Source organism: Pelodiscus sinensis, chromosome 21, assembly GCF_052426305.1.
Source record: "Pelodiscus sinensis isolate ZL-2025 chromosome 21, ASM5242630v1, whole genome shotgun sequence".
Classification (NCBI taxonomy): Eukaryota; Metazoa; Chordata; order Testudines; family Trionychidae; genus Pelodiscus; species Pelodiscus sinensis.
Genome location: NC_143072.1, coordinates 1972258 through 1992764, shown reverse-complemented (window position 1 = coordinate 1992764; position 20507 = coordinate 1972258). Strand labels below are relative to the sequence as shown.

Genomic DNA, 20507 nt, shown 5'->3' with positions numbered 1-20507 from the left:
CATTGGCACTGTAAACTTGGTGACTAGGTAAGTCGTCAAACGGGGAAATAGCCTGGTGGAATGCAAGTCATGGTCTCTAACAAGAAGCTGTTAACAGAGAAATCTCAGGTGAGCTTACACACACAAAGAAAGCTGACAAGAAGTGGAAGCTTGGAGAGATGACAAGGGAGGAGAATAAAAATATTGTGCGAGCCTGCAGGGGTGTAATGAGAAAAGCCAACGCGCAATTGGAGTTGCAGCTAGCAAGGGATGTGAAGGGTAACAAGAAAGGTTTCTACAGGTATGTTGGCAATAAGAAGATCATACCATCTCCCAGACTGCTGCATGGGGTAGCACGGTCTGGGCAGGAGGCGGGCAGCCCTCAGTGGCAAAAGAACAGGTTAAGGTTAGAAAAGCTGGACAGACACAAACCCACAGGACCGGATCTAATGCATCCGAGGGTGCTGAAGGAGTTGGATGAGGTGACTGCAGAGCCATCGGCCATTGTCTTTGAAAAATATTCATGGCGATCGGGGGAGGCTCTAGACAACTGGAAAAAGGCAAATATAGTGCCATTGTGACAGAGCAGGTTAGAGGGCTTGTTCAGAAGGGGCAGAAAGGCAGCTCTGAAATAGCAGCTGTCCTGGTTAATTAGGGGCAGCTGAGCTGACTTCAGCGAGCCAAAGGACCTCTTTAAAAGCCTGCCCTGTGGGGGAGGACAAGAAGGAGGGTGGAAGAGGAGCTTGGAGGCAGCAGAGAGGAGTTACTACTGCTAAGGTTAGAGTATAAGAGGCTGACAAAGAGAACGGCAGTTTTGCCAAGGGAGGGGGAAGGTGAGGACTCCAAGGGGGCGTGTTTGGTCTCCCTTCACCAGAGAGTCCAGCTGGTAACTGGGGAGGACTGGTCACCCAGCCCAAGCTGACCAGAAGCACCTCTCCTGACAGCCATTTTGCCACAAAAACTTTGAAAGGGGTAAGCAAAGCCTGTGCTGCAGTACCTAGACTGGAGATCGTGGACTGAACATAGGTCTGGGACCCAGGAATGGGTCGGACCCTGTCACGCCATCTTGAAAAAAGGGAAGGAGGAGAATCCAGGGAACTGAAGACCAGCCAGCTTCACCTCAGTCCCTGGAAAAATCCTGGCGCTTTCCTCAAGGAACCCATTTTTAAACACTTGGAGGAGAGGAAGGGGGTCAGGAACAGTCAAAATGGATCCACCAAGGGCAGGTCTTGCCTGTCCAACCTGATTGCCTTCTGTGACGAGGTAACTGGTTCTGTGGAAATGGGGAAGGTGGTGGATAGGATTTCTCTTGACTCTAGTAAAGCTTTAGATACGGTGTCCCACAATATTCTCCCCAGCAACTTAAAGAAGTATGGCTTGGATGAAAGGACTACAAGGTGGCTACCTTGATGGGCTCAACAGATAGTGATCAGTGGCTCAATGTCTAGCTGGCAGCTGGTATCAAGCAGAGTGTCCCAGGAGTTGGTCCTGGGGCCTGTTTTGCTCAACGTTTTCATTAATGACCTGGATGAGGGGATGGATTGCAAAGGAAGAGGCACAGAGGGGAATCCATGCTAGTGGGAACTGCTTTGGTTCCTGCTGCCTCTCTCCCATTGAAAAGTACAGGACTAGTCACTTACGTCCCTGATGCAGGTTGTTCTGTGAAAGAGGTACCTGCCTTAGGATTTGATTGAGACTGATTTCTGTTATGTTGCTTGCTTTAACCTGTGCTTTTCCTAATTAATAAACCTTTAATTAATTACAGAATTGGATACAGTGGTTTGTCTTTGGTTTAACATCTAAGACGCAAATTGATCTGGGTTGAGTGACTGGTCTCTTGGGACTGGGAGCCACCTGAACACTTTGTGAATTTGGTACAAATGACCATTTATTGCTAAGACCAGCTGGCCTGGGTGTCAAGAGAGACTGGAGCCTAAGGGGACTGACTGACTTCCTGGGGAGATTTTTACAGTGCTTAAGCAGCTCATAGAAATCTAGCTATAGAACACACCACCAGTTTGTGGCCTTTGCCTTGTTTGTAGACGGACTGCTTGGAGTTATGCATTCCCAATCTCAAACCACTGCTGATAGCATGACGGTAGTGACAAGGGTCAGCTAAATATCCATATGTGGAATAATTTTGATGTGCACCGAGGCATGTGTGAATGTGCACCACCGGTAGAAACAAAACCTAGCTGTGGGCCTTTGCTAATTAGCTGGGCAGCATTCAAATCTCTTCTGAGTGGCTGCACAAGCATTCAGCTTACAGAGAACACTGGACCTAACTCCAAATCTGAACTGCCCTGAACTTTGGATAAATTGGCACTCAGTTCTGAACTTTCCTGGACAATGGCTGAACCATAACCTTGGATTTTAGATGCCTCACAACATGGGGGAAAGTTTAGGTTTCTCTTGTAAAATGTTTAAAGAGGGTAACAAGCTCATTTCTATCCAACGGACAACCATTCTCACCAGCAGAACGTGTTGAGCTCCTTTGTCAGGTCACAGTGTTAAAGCCAACAATTCAGTCATGTAGCTAGGGCCAGGTTCACACTATAGGGGAAGGCTGGCTTAAGGTATACAACTCCAATTATGTAAAAAACGTAGCTGGCATTGACATTCCTTAAGCCGAGCTTTGGTGCCATCCTCGCAGCGTGAGATTGATGGGAGAAATGCCCCTATCAACTTCCCTTACTCCTCACGAGGAATAGGAGTACCAGCACTGGTGGGGGCACCCTCAGCATTCGATTTAGCATGTCTTTACTAGACGCACTAAATCAAACTCCAGAAAATCGATTGCTGCTGCATTGATCTTCCCACAAGTGGAGACATGACCTAGGTAATGATGGAGAGTCAGATGAAAGCATCTATATGAAGAGGGGTAATATTCTGAAATCAGGCTATGTGTGTAGAGAAATCCTAGATGCCTGGTAGCCTTCAGTTCTGAGATTTCTTTGTGTTCACAGGAGCAGTTTCTGCTGCCAGTCTCCAGGAGATATATAAATAGCTTCCAATCCAACGTATTCTGGCAAGGCAAGTAGGACACTGTACTATTTACATAGGGAGCAGGGCATGGTTCACTTTTCTCGAGTTAGCCGGCATCTTTTTCCCACTAAAAATCAGTGACCTTTGATTTTTATTGAAATTCCTTTCCAGTATTGCAGGGAAATTGATAGCGCCAGTGAAAAATGTTATGAGGAAACTCGGGGAAATCTCTGTACTTCTCAAAACACTCCTACTGCTTTCTGTGCCCTAAATGTTGATCTATGCTAAGTATAACATACAATCTGTTATCCTTATGAAAACAAAAAGATAATTCAGTGCAGTTGTTTACACAGCTAAAAGCTTTAGGGCAAATCACAAGCAACAGAAATGCCAACCTCATAGAAGAGACTCAGTAGGGTGCAATCAACTTTCCTCCAAATTTGTGAGACAGGTGTTGGTAAAAAACCTTTTTCTGGAATGGATAGCTGGAGCCCTGTGCAGATACAAAATTGGTGTCCATATCTGCATCTTCCAAAAAGGGGTGCAGGTATCTGTATCCGTGGATGTGGATGCACTGTGGATATCTGTGGATTTGCAGGGCTCGATGGATAGAATTCCAAGATAGTTGGCTGCTTTCTTCTGTCTCAGCCTACTCCAGTCTGGCTGATTGATCTTTAGTGTTGCATATGCCACGCGTGTACTGCTCTTCTGTGGCCTGGTGGTACAGAAGCTGTAACGAAATCTCTCTTCAGTTGGCTCTGCACCAAGATAAATGGCCTAGCTTCTAGGACTGTGAAAGTGCAATGCATCATGCTAGTGTGAACTTGGCACGTTGTTTAAGGGTATTATCCATTCATCACTGGAATTGTGTCTACCTTATCCAATTGACATGAGACTGAAGGTCCTGTATACTGAGTACACTGCATACCGTAGGTTTTTTTTTAAATGAACACAGCACTATTTCAGCTCTCAATTATGAAATTGAATGATGGTCTCCCAGCAAGAAGGGGGATCAGACGGAATGTAACAGTTTTCATTTCTAAGCTGTAGCCTTTTGACTAAAACCTGAGGCTGGATTCAGCTCATTTGCCTGTTGAGCTCAGATTATTTCCTACACTAAACCAAGCCACATTTGCTGCTGTGGACAGGGCTTCTTGTTTGCTTTAGCCGCACAGCTTTTAGTTGTGCTTGAAACGGGAAAAGTTTAGTATTTGCAAATATTTATTCTAGGGCTGTGGGTTTAGAAAACTGCAAAGCTCTTTATGCCTTTTTATATCACTCATTTGTCTCTCTCCGATCCGTCTGCACTATCTTCCCTCCGAGAAATAGCTTTTTGGTTCCTCCAAGCCAACCCGATTTTAAATGAGCCGTTGATTTGCCTTTGAGAGCTGGCTAGCTGGCCTCTTCTGGAGGTTAGAATGTTTTAGACAGCTGCACTTGCATTGCCTCTGTTGCCTGTTCTGTTCTCTCCTAGTGCAGGATTGCCGGCTATGCAGAAATTTTAGAAAGAAATATGACCCTGGAGACTCTTGCCTGAGTTTGTTTTCATCCAAATCGGGGTTTGAAAAGATGGCTTTCCCAACCTGCTCGATGCCAAGGTCAAACGCTGATGTCTGGCTTTATTAATACAGACATTGACAATAATGAAGTGCAGCTCAAGCCTTCTGTCCAGGCTTGGCTGCTCTTTGAGTTCCTCCCTCAGGACTGCTCAGCCCACACCCTAGATAGTCAGCCTCTCTGTCATCTCCCTTATGTCCAGGTGGGGGTAATGAGTCATCTGCCTCAGTGGGACAGCAGAATCCATTAACCCATTCTGGCCATCTACTAGTGGGGCATGCTAGGCAAAATCCTCCAGCCTCTGAACGTGGTCCTATTAGCAGTTGCTAGGAATCTCCTAACCAATGTTCCCTCTAAGCCGGGGTGGACAAATTCTGGCCCGTGGGCTGGATTCAGTCTGCAGGGTAAATCCCTAGTGGGTCCCCACCCCATGTTGACTTCACTTCTGCAGGTATTGGACGATCACAGCTCTTGTTGGCTGCGAATCGCTTTTCACAGCTAATGCAAATGGCAGGAAGCGGCGTCCTGGTCTCTGAACAGCGATCCACGGCCAGCAAGAGCTGTGATTGTCTGATACCTGCGCCTCTGCAGGTAAACATAGTGGCAGTGGCCCGCCAGGGACTAACTGTGGTGGGCTGCTGTTTGTGTATTTTTTTTTTTTTTGGTCCACCTCTGCTCTAATCTTTTCCCTCCACGTGTGGACATTTTCCATCCGTGTGTGGAATAAATTTTACGTGCACCAGGGAATGTGCACCACCAATAGAAACAAAACACCTAGCGGTGGGTACTCTGCTACTCCACTGGGCAGCATTTGAGTCTCTCCTGAGTGACTGCGGAAGCGCACGACCTGCAGGGAACACTGCTCCTAACAGGTCTCTGCCCAAAAAGGCTTGAGCGGAGTTGAATTCACTACCATTTCACATCCTGGAATGTCCAAGCGAACACGTTTGTAGCCCTCCTTCAATTTCCCACGCTACACAAGAGAGCGCCTAGGAAGGGGTTCCCAGATTGTGAGTTGGGACCCCCACGGGGATCGTGAACTCCTTTAAATGGGGTCATCAGGGCTGGCTTAGACTTGCTGGGACTCGGCACCGAAGTTGGAGCCCTGCGATCTAGTACCGAAGCCAATCCTAAGGGCTTTAGCCCTGGGCAGCTGGGCTCAGGTTACAAGCCCTCTGCCTGAGGCCAGAGCCCTACAGCTTTGGTTCTCCTGCCTGGAGCGGAAGGGGTTGGTCTTTGACACTCCCACCTAGGGCAGTAGGGCTTGGGTGGGCTCAGGCTTCAGTCCCCACCTCTGGATTTGTGAAGTAATTTTTGATGTCACAAGGGAGCTGCGGCGCAATGACACTTGCAATCACCTGTTCTAGACTGTCTCACCGCGCTGACCTTTCTCAGGCCTCGCTGACAATACTCCCCTGCTCTGTAGCTCCACACCTGACTTGTTAAAGTCAGTGGCTCACCAACGACGTTCTGCAGTTCCCCAGTGGTCCTTGAGAGCCTTCCTGGTGGTCTGGAGAGCGGAACGTGTTTTTGAGAATCGAACGGGGGGGTGGGGGGGGGGGAGTGTTTCTTGTGAAGCAGCCTGTGGATGGAACAGCCGGAGAGCCACTTGTCTAAGCTAGTCAGTGGAGTGCAAATTCCTTAAGGAGCTGTAAGGCATTTGCTAAACATACCGACGATGGACACATTTAAGATCTAGCAGCTCCAACCTTGAAGGAGCAGTAATTTGGGTCGTTACATTTACTTGGCTTCAGTCTCCTCCTTGCCTAAGCAATAAACTCGTCCTCTGTCATCCTGGACTTGTGCCAATAATACTCCCAAACCTTTCTTACTAGCATCTGTCTGTAATGTAAAGGGTCGTTTATAATCGGTGTAAGCGAAGACGGGGTCTTTCACCGCTTTTAGTCTAAGGCACTGTCATGCTTGCTAGTGCTCTGGGAACTGTTCCTGCTAAGATTATGGCTTTGAAAGGAGACATCTCTGGCCGGGGTATGTCTGTTCCCCCCCCCCCCCCCTTTTAGGTCGCATTGCAGTTACAGCCTGTGGCCTCTAAATGATGTTATGATTCTGATAGGTCCTACAGTGATTGAGATGAGTTCCTGTCCTTTAACGTGACCCTTTTCCTCTAGTCCAGAGCAGAATACCCAGAGATAAATATTTTCTCTTTCTGATACTCTTGAGCCCACATAGATCAACTTACTTCATGGGAAAGTACTTCCTACTCCAATAGCTTTTCCAGGCACCAATCCATCTTGCAGTGATTCTATTCCTGTTGCCATGGGAGTCTAGTCCTCTACCACTTGAGTTCAAGGATTAAGTCAATGAACTGGAACCGGTGGCAGGCTGCTATTCCTTTGTCGGGGTGGGGAACGAAAGGCCTGAGGGCTGGATGTCACTTCTGGCTTGCATAGATCTGGTGCCTGAGGCTTAGGGATCCCTGCCCCCAACATTGGGGAGCCTGCACTGGCACTCCAGTCCCCCCCCCCCCCGCATCGCCATCCTGTGGAACTAGAAAACACATCATCTATTAGCCTGGGCCCCTCTAGGCTCTGGTGTGTGAGAGGACTGGGAGGAGTGTCTTTCTCCTTCCTAGTTGAGGGTCACGCCAGTGAGGGCTTGGTTTTCTTTTTTTTACTTATGTGCGGCCCCTTGACTGATTTTTTTTTTCTATGGGTCAGTGGCCCCCAACCCAGAAAAGGTTTGCTACCCTTGAATTATGTGGTCTGGTCACTAAAGGGGCATAAACACTCTTGCCTAGGTTTTCATGGGCACTAGTGATGATTGAAGGCCAAATTCCCATTGACCTGGGTAGGTGCCAAGCTGGTCCTTGTGCCTGTGTGTGCATGTAGGCATGTGCCCAAAACTCTCTCCAATTGCAGCCATTCTTGGCAAATCCACAAGAAGTGTAGACTACGGAGCAGGGCTCCCCCCTTTACAGCTACTTAACTACAATACTTCACAATATGCATCCCGTGGCTTTTCCCATCGCCACCCAGCCAGGCGAAGCATTTTAGTTCCTAACATAAGGGGACGATGTTACTTAGAAGTGCCCGAGATGCAGCGTTTGGCTCTGGCTGTAAACTAGCCAAAGGCCACAGGGAACCTTTGAACGTGGCAGGTCTGAATTGCTGTTGTTGCTTTTTGAACCAAGAAAACCCAGTATCTCGTTCTCTGTTGCGTGTTGTGCATCCGTTGCCAGAGCCTATGTTGCACCTGCTGGAATATCGAGATCCCATGCTGTCACTTGGGATATTGGATTTCAGTCTCCTTGAAGTTATGAGCTGGTCTGCTGTGCTACAGAGACACTGCGTTTCTTTTTCACGTGCAGGGACAAAGGGTGTTGGATTCTTTTCTTCCAGGGAGACACAGGATTAAGACCACTGACGTCAGTTACAGTAGCACAGGGCTTCTCAAAGGGTAGTCTACATTACGGGTTTTTTTCGAAAGAGGATATGCAGATTTTGCGGGAATTTGCATATCATCTTCCGATCGCTTTTTTGAAAACAGGTCTTTTGAAAGTGAAAGTAGTCTGGACACAGGTTTTTTTTCAGGGAAAAAAACATTTTTCAAAAAACCGTGTAAACCTCCTTTTTTTAGGAAGAGCGGTTTTTCGAAAAAGGGATTTTTTTTTCCAAAAAACCTGTGTCCAGACTACTTTGCTTTTTGACAGCAGGTCTTTCAAAAGTGAATCAGAAGAAGATATGCAAATTCCCATGAAATTTGCATATCCTCTTTCGAAAACTCCCCTGTCGTTTAGACATCCCCAAACTGGAGGTCTTGACTCCTCCGTGTTGTGAGGTTCTTACAGGGGGAGTCGTGAGCTGTCAGTCGCCACCTCCCAACCCTGCTTCTCCTACTGCACCTAGAGTAGAGATTTTTAAGGGGGTCGGTCTCAGGCTTGCTGTGTGAAAGGGGCCAGCGAAACACAAGTTTGAGACTGCGTAGTGTAAGAGCAAGGTGAGGAAAACCAAACTCCCTGTATCTTCAGTTAAACACCTGTGTACAAGAGGCATTTTTCCTCTGCCAATCTGCCTTGTGGCCACTGAAATCAGTGGGAGATGGTTCACAGGGTGGGGGGAGGCGGCATACACCTACATTTTATAGCTATTGAACATTTCCTGTAATTAGGAATAGCCAGTTCAGTTGGAAGGGCAAACTAGAAAAGAGTTGCTAAAGTCTAAAGAGAAGCCCTGAGTGAGGGGAGGTATGTGATAAGTAAGATCTGTCCAGGATAAGGCTACATGGCATGTTTTTGTTTGTTCCCTTGTGTTCATTCGTCTAGTCTTGATCTGTTGCAGAATGCTGCCTCGAGCAAGGTCTCCTTTCTCCCAGGGCTAGGAACAAAGTTTCCTCCTTGCATATTAATGAGAAGCCTTTTACAGTGCTTGATGGTTTGGGGAAATTTTTTCACTCCCGCCTGGTATTTTGCAGACTTGGCGCTTGCTTTGCATGAGACACAGTGTGTGTGTTGTGTGGTGGTCTGGACAGCTGGCTGGCCTGGGGCAGGGGGGAATTGTACAATTAACTGCAAGCCCTGTGCTAAATATGTCCATTGGCTGGAGAGAGTGCTTCCCCATTCTCCCACTCAAAGGGCACTTCTTGGTGCTTTGCTGAACTTGTGCTGAGCATGCACCAGAACAGAGTCCTACCCTGCAGATCTTAAGCAAATCCTCCATGGAGGCTGAGGGCTGAAATGGAGCTAATCACAGTATTATTTTCTAGTCCAGTCTGAAACCAGCTCCTGTTTCCAGTCATCTCTCCTCCCCATCTTTTTGGGTGAAGGCGGGAGAATGTAACTCATGGAAGCTGTTTGCAGCCCATTAAAGGATCAAATGTCTTCAGACGATGATTTGAGCTTTCATTAATGTTTTTCCATCTTGCAGCTCAATTCCCTACATAGGAAATCCTGACTTAAAGCATGATTCAGAGGGCAGCAATGACATTGGGATAGTGTGGTGTTTGGATCCAGAGCCCAGACGTTAGTATCGTGTACTCGGATGAGGCAGGATGCCTGTTATCCCCAGACACTCACTTGGAACATCATCTTTGCAAACAACATGCTTTGTATCTTCGGCATTGCAGCCCTAGCTGCTCAACGCTGAGTTGCTCCTATAAGTGAGAGATGGCAGAGGAATAAATGACATCACATTGATAACTGTGCTTGTGTTATTGCCACGAGACTCTTCTTCCTGAGGTGGGGGGTTGTACTGCACCCGGCAATGCAAACCAGGATTATCTTGTCATTTACGGCTTTAACATAGTTTCCTACTTAGCTTCTCCCGATTCCCCTTCCATTCCCAAGGCTTCCTGGCAGGAATCCCCAGAAATGACAGCTGGGGCAGTGAAACCATGCCAGGCCTTTCCCCCAGAGGAGTCCTGCGGCGTCTACTCCTCTCCTATGCCTAGAGAGAGGGCCTGATGGCACAAGGTCATGTTAATACCCCTCTGAGTCAAGCCACAAAAAGAGGGCTGAGAGATACTACAGATTACTCTGAGCAAACTGGCTTTCCATCCCCTGCACTACTTACAAGCCTGGGAAATACTTGGGACATGACTGTGCTGTGGGGGGGCTAGAGAGCAAGTGTGAAAAATTGGGACAAGAGATGGGTGGGGGAACAGGGCCATCCTTACACAGACACAGAGTATGCAGCGACGACGGGCACCCAAACATTTGGGGCACCACCACGTCTTAATATCCCCCCCTACTACCTTCCCCATCCCAGTTTGTGATTCTGCTTCCTCCGGAGAGGATCTAGTTCACTTACCAGTGACACAGCCTGCCAGAGCTATGAGCCGACACTCAGCCTGTGAAAGAGCCATTTGAGAGGCCATGAAGCCATTTCACAGGCATTTACCTGCCGCAGGGACATACTGTCAGTTTCTGAATTGACCGTGTCAATCAGCAGGACCGTAGTTTAACATTTTCTGTAAAAATATTTTATTGGTGTGTTGCTGACGATTATAAAATCACAGTTCTACAAACGTGCCCTGCCTTGTTGCCATCAGGCGTAGGGGCACCAGGTTAATAGTCCTGCATAGGGCCCCAGACATCCTAAGGATAACCCTGGGGATAGGGGCCTATATACATCACATCCCCAAATGCCAGGAGTTTCCCAATAAAAGTAGTCACTGCAAGCAACGTCAGGAAGGGTGAGTCTACACAGCACCTTCAATTTGAAATAAGGGATGCAATTTAATTCTATTTCAAAATACTTTATTTTGAAATTTGGCACGTCTACACAGGAATGCGGGTTACAGGGATGCTAAAGTAGCCCGTCCGTTATATCAAAAAATACTTGGAAATAGCGGGTGGCTTGTGAAGATGCAGGGAAGCTCTGGTAGCCTGAAATAGCTGCACTGTGTAGACGTACCCGAAGCGAAGCTGTGTGGGGTTTTGGATCCCCACTGTTAATGGGCGATGTGCTTGAGTCTCCCCCACTGTTTGTAGAATAGTGATAGAGATGTAGCCGTGTTAGTCTGAGCCCCACTCTTTGACATTCATGAAGCCTCCTGGAGAGATGACGGGAGGCTCAACAAATGAAATAAATTAGAAAGCAGAGAAGGGGGAAGAAACCAGAAGCTCAAGAGGACAAAGGAAAGGCGGACAAGAGAAAGGAGGCAGAGCATGGGACCAGGGAAGATGAGGCTGGGGAGGGAGGTGCACTTACCTTTCAACTCATTGCCCAGGGGTAGAGTGATTCAAGCAGTAGAGCAGGAGGTGGAGACCCTCAGGCCCAGGGGTCGGATGTGGCCCTTGGCTTGCCTGGATGTGGCCCCTGAGGCTCAGGGATACCCCTCTCCCCAGCACTGGGGAGCTTGTGCTGGTGCTCCAGCCTCCCTCTCCTCCTCAGTCGCTGTTCCACCACTGGAGTGAAAAAATCCACTAGGCTGCCTCCCCCCAGGCTCTGGTGTGTGAGGAGAACACGGGGAGTATCGTTCTCCTCAACTGCGGGCCATATCAGTGAGGGGGTTTTGTTTTTGTTTTGCTTCTCAGTTGTGTGCGGCCCCCAACTGATTTTTTCTGTGGGTCAGCGGGCCCCGACCCAAAAAAGGTCCCCCAACCCTGCAAGAGAGGTTGGGGGCGCTTGTAAGTCTTTGCTCTGGTGTAAATTTGCCCTTGCCTGGGTTTGAAACCTGGATAAGCCATCCTGGGAGCGGTTTTGCTTTACCCCATCAGAGCACAGCTCCTGGAAGTGTTAGCGCCTGTACAGCTTGGTTTGTTAGTGCAGTGACAACACTGTGACAGTGCCCACCCGCCACATACAACGCTATAAAGCATCGTCATTCTTGTTGTTCAAATGCTGATGACTGTGAACAATATACTTCCTGAAGGGCACCTGCTACGTTGAATACTAAAGCTCAGGATTTGTTCGTGGGCATCTTGTGCCTGAAAAAGCTCCCTTCTGCTTTTTGAGAACGAATTTGGACATCTCCCACTGCTCTCTATGAGTAGGTCTACACTACCACCCTAGTTCGAACTAGGGTGGTTAATGTAGGCAACCGAAGTTGCAAATGAAGCCCGGGATTTGAATTTCCCGGGCTTCATTTGCATCTTGCCGGGTGGCGCCATTTTTAAATGTCCGCTAGTTCGGACTCCGTGCCCGCGGCTATACGTGGCATGGAGTAGGTAATTCGGATTAGGCTTCCTATTCTGAACTACCGGTACAACTCGTTCCACGAGGAGTAACGGTAGTTCGGAATAGGAAGCCTAATCTGAACTACCTACTCCGTGCCGTGTGTAGCCGCGGGCACGGAGTCCGAACTAGCGGGGATTTAAAAATGGCGGCGCCCGGCAAGATGCAAATGAAGCCCAGGAAATTCATATCCCGGGCTTCATTTGCAACTTCGGTTGCCTACATTAACCACCCGAGTTCGAACTAGGGTGGTAGTGTAGACATACCCTATGATTTCCCTCCCCCCCATCCCAGTCACTCAGGTCAATCCAATACACAACAGCAACATTCTGATGATTGCAAATATTGGGGTCAACATGATTGGCAGTGGGCTGATGGGTGTTACTCAGCTCGCTGCATTATGGAGATTTACATTGTCCTTTTTCTCTGCAGGCATTGGTGTCATTACACGGTCACACGGACAGTTTCCTGCCAAGTGCAAAATGGCTCGGAGACGGTGATCCAGAGGGTTTATCAGAGCTGCCGATGGCCTGGACCTTGTGCCAACTTAGTGAGGTAAAAGCCTTTCACCAATGTCTTCTATTGTGTATTCAGTCTGGAGGCTGGGCCCAGCATGTCTGAGTCAAGCCAGCAGGCAGTTGGGCTAAGCAAAGCACGTTGGATAGGGCCTGATAGGCCCAGATTGAAGTTACTCCTGATTTACCCCGGTATAACTGAGATCAGAACCCTACCCCACACGTGTAGCTTTGCTCTGTGTGTTGATCTCTGCAAACTTCTTCATACAGTTGATTGAGGCACCTGGCATTGAAAAGCTCTTGCTCTGGCCCTTTGAGAATGCTAATTCCGCTGCCTTGCGATGGTAGGCACCAGAGCCACTGCGGGACTAAGATAAGGCCACTGTTCTCAATATTACATGTAACCTCTGCCAGTATTGACCTTCAGTAGGTTCCCAGAGATGAAAGGGAACCCCTAATGCAGGGGTGGAGAACATGGGCAGCAGGTGAAAGCCGAGCTGGGGAAGGCCAGCCACAGCCTCGCCCCTTCCACCCAAGGCCCCGCTCCGGAGTCAAGCCCCACCCACACCCAATCTGATACTTCCTGGCCGTGGAGAGCCACGGCTGCCCTGCTGCAGCCCTGGGCTGGCCCTCCCTGACAGCCAGGGGAACCGGGCTGCTGCGCCATGGCCCTAGCCCCAGCCTTCCCTGGTGGCCAGGCTGCTGTTCTGGGCTGCCACGCCGCAGCCCCAGTCTTTCCCAGAAGCTGGGTGAGCCGGGCTGCTGCGCCACGGCTCTAGCCTGCCCTGGTGGTGGCCCCAGCCTTTGGTGGTTGGGCATATAGTTTTGGGAAGATTATGCCTTCCCTTGCCTACACTACTGACCACCCATGGTAGGCAACCTGAGGCCCAAGGGCCTGATTCTTGGCTTGTCTGAATCTAGCCCCCAAAGCTCAGGGCCCGCACCCCCCACCACCACTGAGGAGCCTGCACTGGCACTCCAGCCCCCCCCCCCTTCCCCACCGCCTGACCACATAAAATCTACCCGGTTGGGCTCTGGTGTGTGAGGGGAACGTGGGGAGTGTCTTTCTCCTGTTCAGTCAGGGGCCATGTCAGTGAGGGTGGGCTTTTTTTTTACTTTACTTCTCACTTGCATGCAGCCCCCTGACTGATTTTTCTGTGGGTCAGTAGCTGGCCCTAAAAAGGTTAATAAAAGGATCTGGCACTAGATCTTGTGTCGTGTGCAGTGCTCTTAATTCCTCTTGACTTCAGAGCACCTTACAAATTCAAGCTCCTCTAAGATATATCCACAGGTGTCTGAGCCTTGTACAGAGGTGCGGTGTCCCAACAGCCACACCTCACAGACTGGCAACCTCAGCACAGAGGTCATGACTCTGTGGGGTCTCAGCACAGAGGTCTTGACTCGCTCTACCCGCTTGACTATTGAGCTGTCTGGCTTTCCACAGGCTTAAATTGGCAAACAAAGTGAATGGAATTCTTTATTGCCACGTTCTTACCAACAGCTACAGAGCAGGGGTTGAGAGAACTTACTAAAGAAATGTTGTGGTGCAATGAAGGCTGAATATGGTTCCACCCTCTTCAAATACTGAGCTTCACCGAATACCAGTAGTGATCAGGAGTTTACATTTTTCACATTGCTGTCCCTGCTATTCAGTCTCCACTTCCGTTTGGCCACTGGTCAGTCTTACTCAGTTCTCTTTTGCTTATAATATATGTGCTTTGGTGGCTGGTCTTATTCCAATCACAGCCTGACACAGGACATTTTATATTGTACATTTTTGTGACCAAACTTCTTTTAATTTCACACACCTGACTCTCTTTTCGGGGTGCTCCATTCCTATTGAGTGTGCATGTTAATCTTTAAATAGTTTTAAAAAAACTTGCCAAATTCTGGCCCAGTCTTCTTTTTAAAAATGTGAATGAAGCCGCACTGATAACAAATAATCAATCACATTACTGGATGAACATTAGGGATGTAAAATCTTGTTTAATCAGTTAATGTTTAACCAGTTAACTGACTAAACGTGCCCGGGCAGGTGGGATGAGGAGGGATGGGTGTTCAATAGGCATATTCACAGAAAAGAAAAATGATATTTAAAGTGTTTATCTATGAAAACTCATATTATAAGCAAAAGAGAATTGAGTAAGACTGACCAGTGGCCAAACGAAAATATAAACCTACGAGTTTTTTTTTAAAAGAATATTTTTGTGTTCAATTTTGTGACATTCTAATTTAGCTGGATTTTTTTCCTGTCATTTTAAATTAAGTAATTTTTCTAATAGCCTGAACACTTAGCTTGAATTCTTCTGGCTGCTTGTTTGAGGATAGGACTGAAATGAATGGCAAGAGAAAAGCTGACATTAAAAATGCATACATTTGAAAACAAGTGACCAGGTGGATGAAGTAATATCTTTTGTTGGACCAACTTGTTGAACCTTTATTCATAAGAAGGTCTCATGTGACCTTTTTATCAATAAACAAGGGACATATAACCTAGATGGGGCTACTATAAGGTGGGTGTATAGCTGGCTGGATAGCCATTCTTAGAGAGTCATTATTAATGGTTCACAATCCTGCTAGAAGGGCATAACAAGTTGGGTTCTGGAGGGGTCTGTTTTGGGGCTGGTTCTGTTCAATATTTTCATCAATGATTTAGATGATGGCATAGAGAGTATGCTTATTAAGTTTGCGGATTATACCAAGCTGGGAGGGGTTGCAAATGCTTTGAAGGATAGGGTGAAAATTCAAAATGATCTGGACAAATGAGAGAAATGTAGGAGGTAAGTAAGATGAAGTTTAATAAGTAAGTACTCCACTTAGGAAGGAACAATCTGTTTCACACATACAGAATGGGAAGTGACTGTCTAGGAAGGAGTACTGAAGAAAGGGATTGAGTGGTCATAGTGGACCACAAGCTAACTGAGTCAACAGTGTGACACTGTTGCAAAACAAGCAAACATGATTCTGGGATGCATTAACAGGAATGTTGTGAGCAAGACACGAGAAGTAAATTTTTTACTCTACTCTGCACTGATTAGGCCTCAGTTGGAGTATTGTATCCAGTTCTGGGCACCACATTTTAAGAAAGATGTGGAGAAATTGGAGAAGGTCCAGAGAAGAGCAACAAAAATGATTAAAGGTCTAGAAAATATGAGCTATGAGGGAAGACTGAAAGAATTGGGCTTGTTTAGTTTAGAAAAGAAAAGACTGAGAGGGGACATGATAACAGTTTTCAAGTATCTAAAAGGGTGTCACAAGGAGGAGGGAGAAAAATTAGTCCCCAGGGCCTCTGATGATAAGACAAGAAGCAATGGGCTTAAATTGCAGCAAGAAAGGTTTAGGTTAGAAATTAGGAAAAACTTCCAGCTATCAGGGTGGCTAAACACTGGAATAAATTGCCTAGGGAGGTTGTGGACTCTCCATCACTGGAGATATTTAAGACTAGGTTGGACAGACATCTATCAGGGCTGATCTAGATGATGCTTAGTCCTGCTGTGAGGGCAGGGGACTGGACTTGATGATCTCTCAAGGTCCCTTCTAGTTCTAGTATTCTATGATTCTGTAAACTTCTGTTGGTGAGAGACAAGCTTTTGGGCTTATACAGAGCTTTTCCTCAGGTCTCTTCAGTCTTTAGTGATCTGGAGAAAAGTCTGTGTAAGCTCAAAAATTACTCTCTCACCAACAGAACTTGTACCAATACAAGAGTTTATCTCACCCACCTTGTATTTCTGGGATTGACACTACTACAACATACACAAATGCCAGAAGCCTTGGTACTGAAATAGTTACTGACACTAGCGATCTCAGCTGAGAGCTGCCTCTCTGGGAAGTAACTGCCCAATGGCTGTCGTGTGCTCCCAGAACACGGACTAGAACCCAAGAACAAAGTCATGCATCATATAACCACCCAGTTTCAGTCAAAGGCACCTAAATGAAGGCTGTTCCTGGCTATTTCTTGAGGACCTCTGGAAGAGGTTGACAGAAATGACATGCGATCACCCCCTGATGGTAGAAAACAGGACCAGTGCCTGTCTGCTCCAAGGTGGCCCATTGAATCAGGAGTTGATGAAGTTGCTGCAGAGAAGGAATGGTTATGAGAACACGTGCCAAGTTGTCAGAGCCTCTGAGATTCAGACCTGGTAGCTAATTATAAAATCATAAGAGCAGCCATGCTGGGTCAGACCAAAGGTCCATTTAGCTCAGTATCCTGTCTGCCGACAGTGGCCAATGCCAGATGCCGCAGGGGGAGTGAACAGAACAGGGAATCATCAAGTGATCCGTTACCTGTCATCCATTTCCAGCCTCTGACAAACAAAGGCTAGGGACACCATTCCTATCCATCCTAGCTAATAAGTATTGATGGACCTAACCTCCATGAATGTATCTAGTTATTTTTTGAACTCTGTTAAAGTCTTGGTCTTCACAACAGCCTCCGACAAGGAGTTCCACTGAAACTTGTGTGAAGAAAAACTTCCTTTTGTTTGTTTTAAACCTGCTGCCTGTTCTCTCCATCCTAGAGATGCCTCTATTTTCTAATTGCTTGTATTACTTTGATTTTTGTTTTGTTTTGTTTTGTGGTAGAGGCTGGGCTTGGTCTCTTATTTACATTTTTATTTTTCACAAGGAGGTAAAAGCAGCCACTAGAACCAATGGATACTGATCATTGCCATGTGACAGGAGTGCAACGTTTTGGGAACCGGATTTAAGAAATGAAGTTGAGATTCTTATAGCCCTCTCTGGGCCACCTTTGTTATGCTGCCTATCCCTAGAGCTGAATGGAATTCATGAAGTCTATAATAGCACCATCTAGTGACTCCCCAAAGTATTACAAATGTGACTCAAGTTTTAACATTTTTTAGTGCATCTCTTCCGTTCTGCTGAATGTGGGACCTTTGTAGGAGCCCTGCCCCATCAGGCAAACAGACTGGCTTCTGGGTAGGACGTTTCTCAGGTTGGGAGTGCTCAAGTCATAGGACGAGCTTATCCACCTCTGGCTATCTGGTACTCAAAGATTTCCTCTTGAACCAGGCCCTGGTATATTTTTGTGCCCCAGTATTGAGACTCCGCAGATGGAAGACACTAATTCAGCTCTTATACTGTGGAATGCTATTTAGGCCAGGTCTACACAGGCGGAGAAAAGCGATGCAAGATATGCAACTCCAGCTATGTGAACTGTATAGCTGGAGTTGATGGGCCTTGCACTGACTTTCTGGGGTAACTCCGCACAGGAGGACGACGGGAGAAATTCTCCTGTTGACTTCCCTTACTCCTCACAAGAGCGAGGAGTATCATCGCCGATGGGGTGCCCTCAGCATTTGATTTAGAAGATATTTACTAGACCTACTAAATGGAACCTTGGACGATTGATCGCCGGAGCATCAATCCTCCATGTGAGATGTGGCCTTAGTATGGGCGGCTGGTAATGTAGGCAAGGGAAGGCGCAGCTTTCCCAAAACTGCTACACTCATGACTACCGAAGACTGGGGCCATAGCGTGGCAGCCCACCTTCCCCAGCCACCAGGGAGGGATGGGGGCGCAGCATAGCAGTCCTGTTCCCTGGCCGCTGGGTAGGGCCTGCTCAGGGCTGTAGCACGGCAGCCCCGGCCCTCCACTGGCCTGGGAGGATTGGCTGGCTCCAGAGGCGAGCGTTGGCAGAACAAGCAGGGCAGGGCTGGGACTTGCCTTCCCCAGCTGGCTTTTACCCACCACCCGTGGGTCTTAGTCTGGGGAGATCAGGCCCTTGTACACTCTGGCTGCCCCCAGCCCTTGCCTTGTGGAGTGACAGCTCAGCTGGATTTCACAGGCAGACAGATCTGAATCCCCGAAAGCGCTGCCATGAAGAACCTCACGTGTGAGCGCGAGCTTGGCTCGATGCAAAAGTATCTAGGCCATTATGGGGAGCAGAGCGCAGGCCAATGGGTTCCTGTTGTTAGGAAACCCTCCTCTTTTGGAATGTCCCTTCTTCCTCCTACGATGAGGGAATACAGGGATGCCAAAAGAACGCGTCTGCTTTTTCGGAAACTGTTCTGAAAAAGCAGAAGCATTCCTTGGATGTGTCAGGTATCCCGGAAAAACTCCACAGTGTAGACCAAAATCTGGTCGGGGCATCATTTCAGATTTTGGTGGGGGAGGCAGCTTTAGTCATGATTCCATTCCAGAACACCTGGAAACTCCTGGGGTTTTTTTTGTTTGTTTTGTTTTTTGCAGGGGATAACTTAGAAATGAACTGACAGGAAGTGTGTTGTTCGTTCTTTTATAAAGAAAAAAATATAACAAATACCAATGAAAGCCATATTTTAAGTTTAGTTGTAAATTTAGAACAATCAACAGCAAGATATTTCCACTCCCAGATCTTGAGGGGTCAGTTTTGGAGCTTTTAACACCAGCTTGGTACTTTGTACACTATCGTTAGTAGAGGTAAATAAAATCCAATCTTAGCTGTCAGAGCTCGTTAGCGTATCGGTGAGAGGGAACATCATTTCTACAGGAGTGTTGGATCAAGAATACCATCTGGGACAGCCCCCCCCCCCCCAAAGTCTTTATGCTGCGTACAAAGGCTATTGTCTCCCCTTACCTCTGGGAGGTTTTGCCACCTTCTGGTCTCAGGCGTCTAGCATTTCAGAAGCCATTTTTATCTTCACCTCCCTAGATATGTGTGGCCAGTCAAGGCGATTGGACTCCTGATTTGCATGCACAGAACTGTATCCAGTTTCTGTCTCGGGGTCTGAGGTGTAGCATGGATTTATCCCTTTTCCCATGCCATGCACAATACATTGGACTGCTGTTACAAGTCGTGACTGGGACCCATCTCTAATTATAAGGAGGAATTGGGTAGATTTGATCGAAGGGATGATAGAAGAATAGTTGCAGTGGGGGAGCTGTAGGTTGGCTATTAGGAAAAGCTATTTCCCATGGCTGGTGGGGAAGCACTGGAATGGGTTCCCTAGGGAGGTGGTGGAATCTCCGTCCTGAGAGGTTTTGAAGTCCAGGCTTGAAAAAGCCCCAGCTGGGATGTATTAGTTGGGGTTGGTCCTGCTTTGGGCAGAGGGTTGGACTCGGTGACTCCGGAGGCCTCTTCCAGCCCTAGGAATTTATGATTCTACAACAGAGAAAACCATTAGGTAAATAAAATACCACCAGCAGTGCAGCTCTGGCTTTCTTCTGTTTCTCACAGTTGTGTCTTGGTACAACCATTTCATCTTCTTGTTTACAAGCAATGAGCCAGATCTGGTCCAGCTTACATTCCCTCCATGCCCACAAAGGGGAGGTTCACTAGCAAAAAGAACTGCCAAAGAAGAAGGCGTCTCAGCTCTTCAGCGGCAGCTGAGAGGGGCATTTCATTAGAACTCCTGCTTCCAAACAGATGTCAGCGCGGCCAGACGGGATTTAATCCATTTCCTGTCACCCATTCAGATGTGACATTTCTTTTCCTTATTGCACACATTTTGGATCCGCGCCCAGCATTTGCCAGGATCTGTGTGATCCTCAGTGTCACAGCTCGGGGCGTGTTGCTTCTTGCTTTCTGCTCACTTGCTTGGTGAAGCCGGCAGCTGTGTTTCTTTTGCATGGACGTCATCGTCTTGGCTCGGTTGGGATGCGTTGCTCTGTTCCCACCTCCACCCTCGCCGCTCTGTTTAGCTTGGAGGCCTGCTGTGCTTTGGTGCCGTCTTTGCTGTTGGCTTTTCTCTATGTGGAGCCCTCTGCTGCAACCATTCTCCATCTGAGCCAGGCCACTGGTGTATTTCTGCACCTCACTGTGGATGTCTAGGTGTTGACACCAAAGGGCAGATGGGCCTGGCGGCGGGGCCATATGACCCATTAGGCACAGTGCCGAGGG

General features: G+C 47.7%; 1 protein-coding gene across 3 annotated transcripts in view; it reads left to right on the top strand.

Annotated features, from left to right (window-relative positions):
• Window positions 1-20507, top strand: part of COL26A1 (collagen type XXVI alpha 1 chain) — a 254279-nt gene that overhangs the window by 19523 nt on the left and 214249 nt on the right. For all 3 annotated transcript variants that reach the window (XM_006114230.5, XM_006114229.5, XM_006114228.5), the window contains exon 2: window positions 12588-12710. In XM_006114230.5, coding sequence (XP_006114292.1) covers window positions 12588-12710 — 123 coding nt within the window. The remainder of the gene's footprint in view (window positions 1-12587; window positions 12711-20507) is intronic.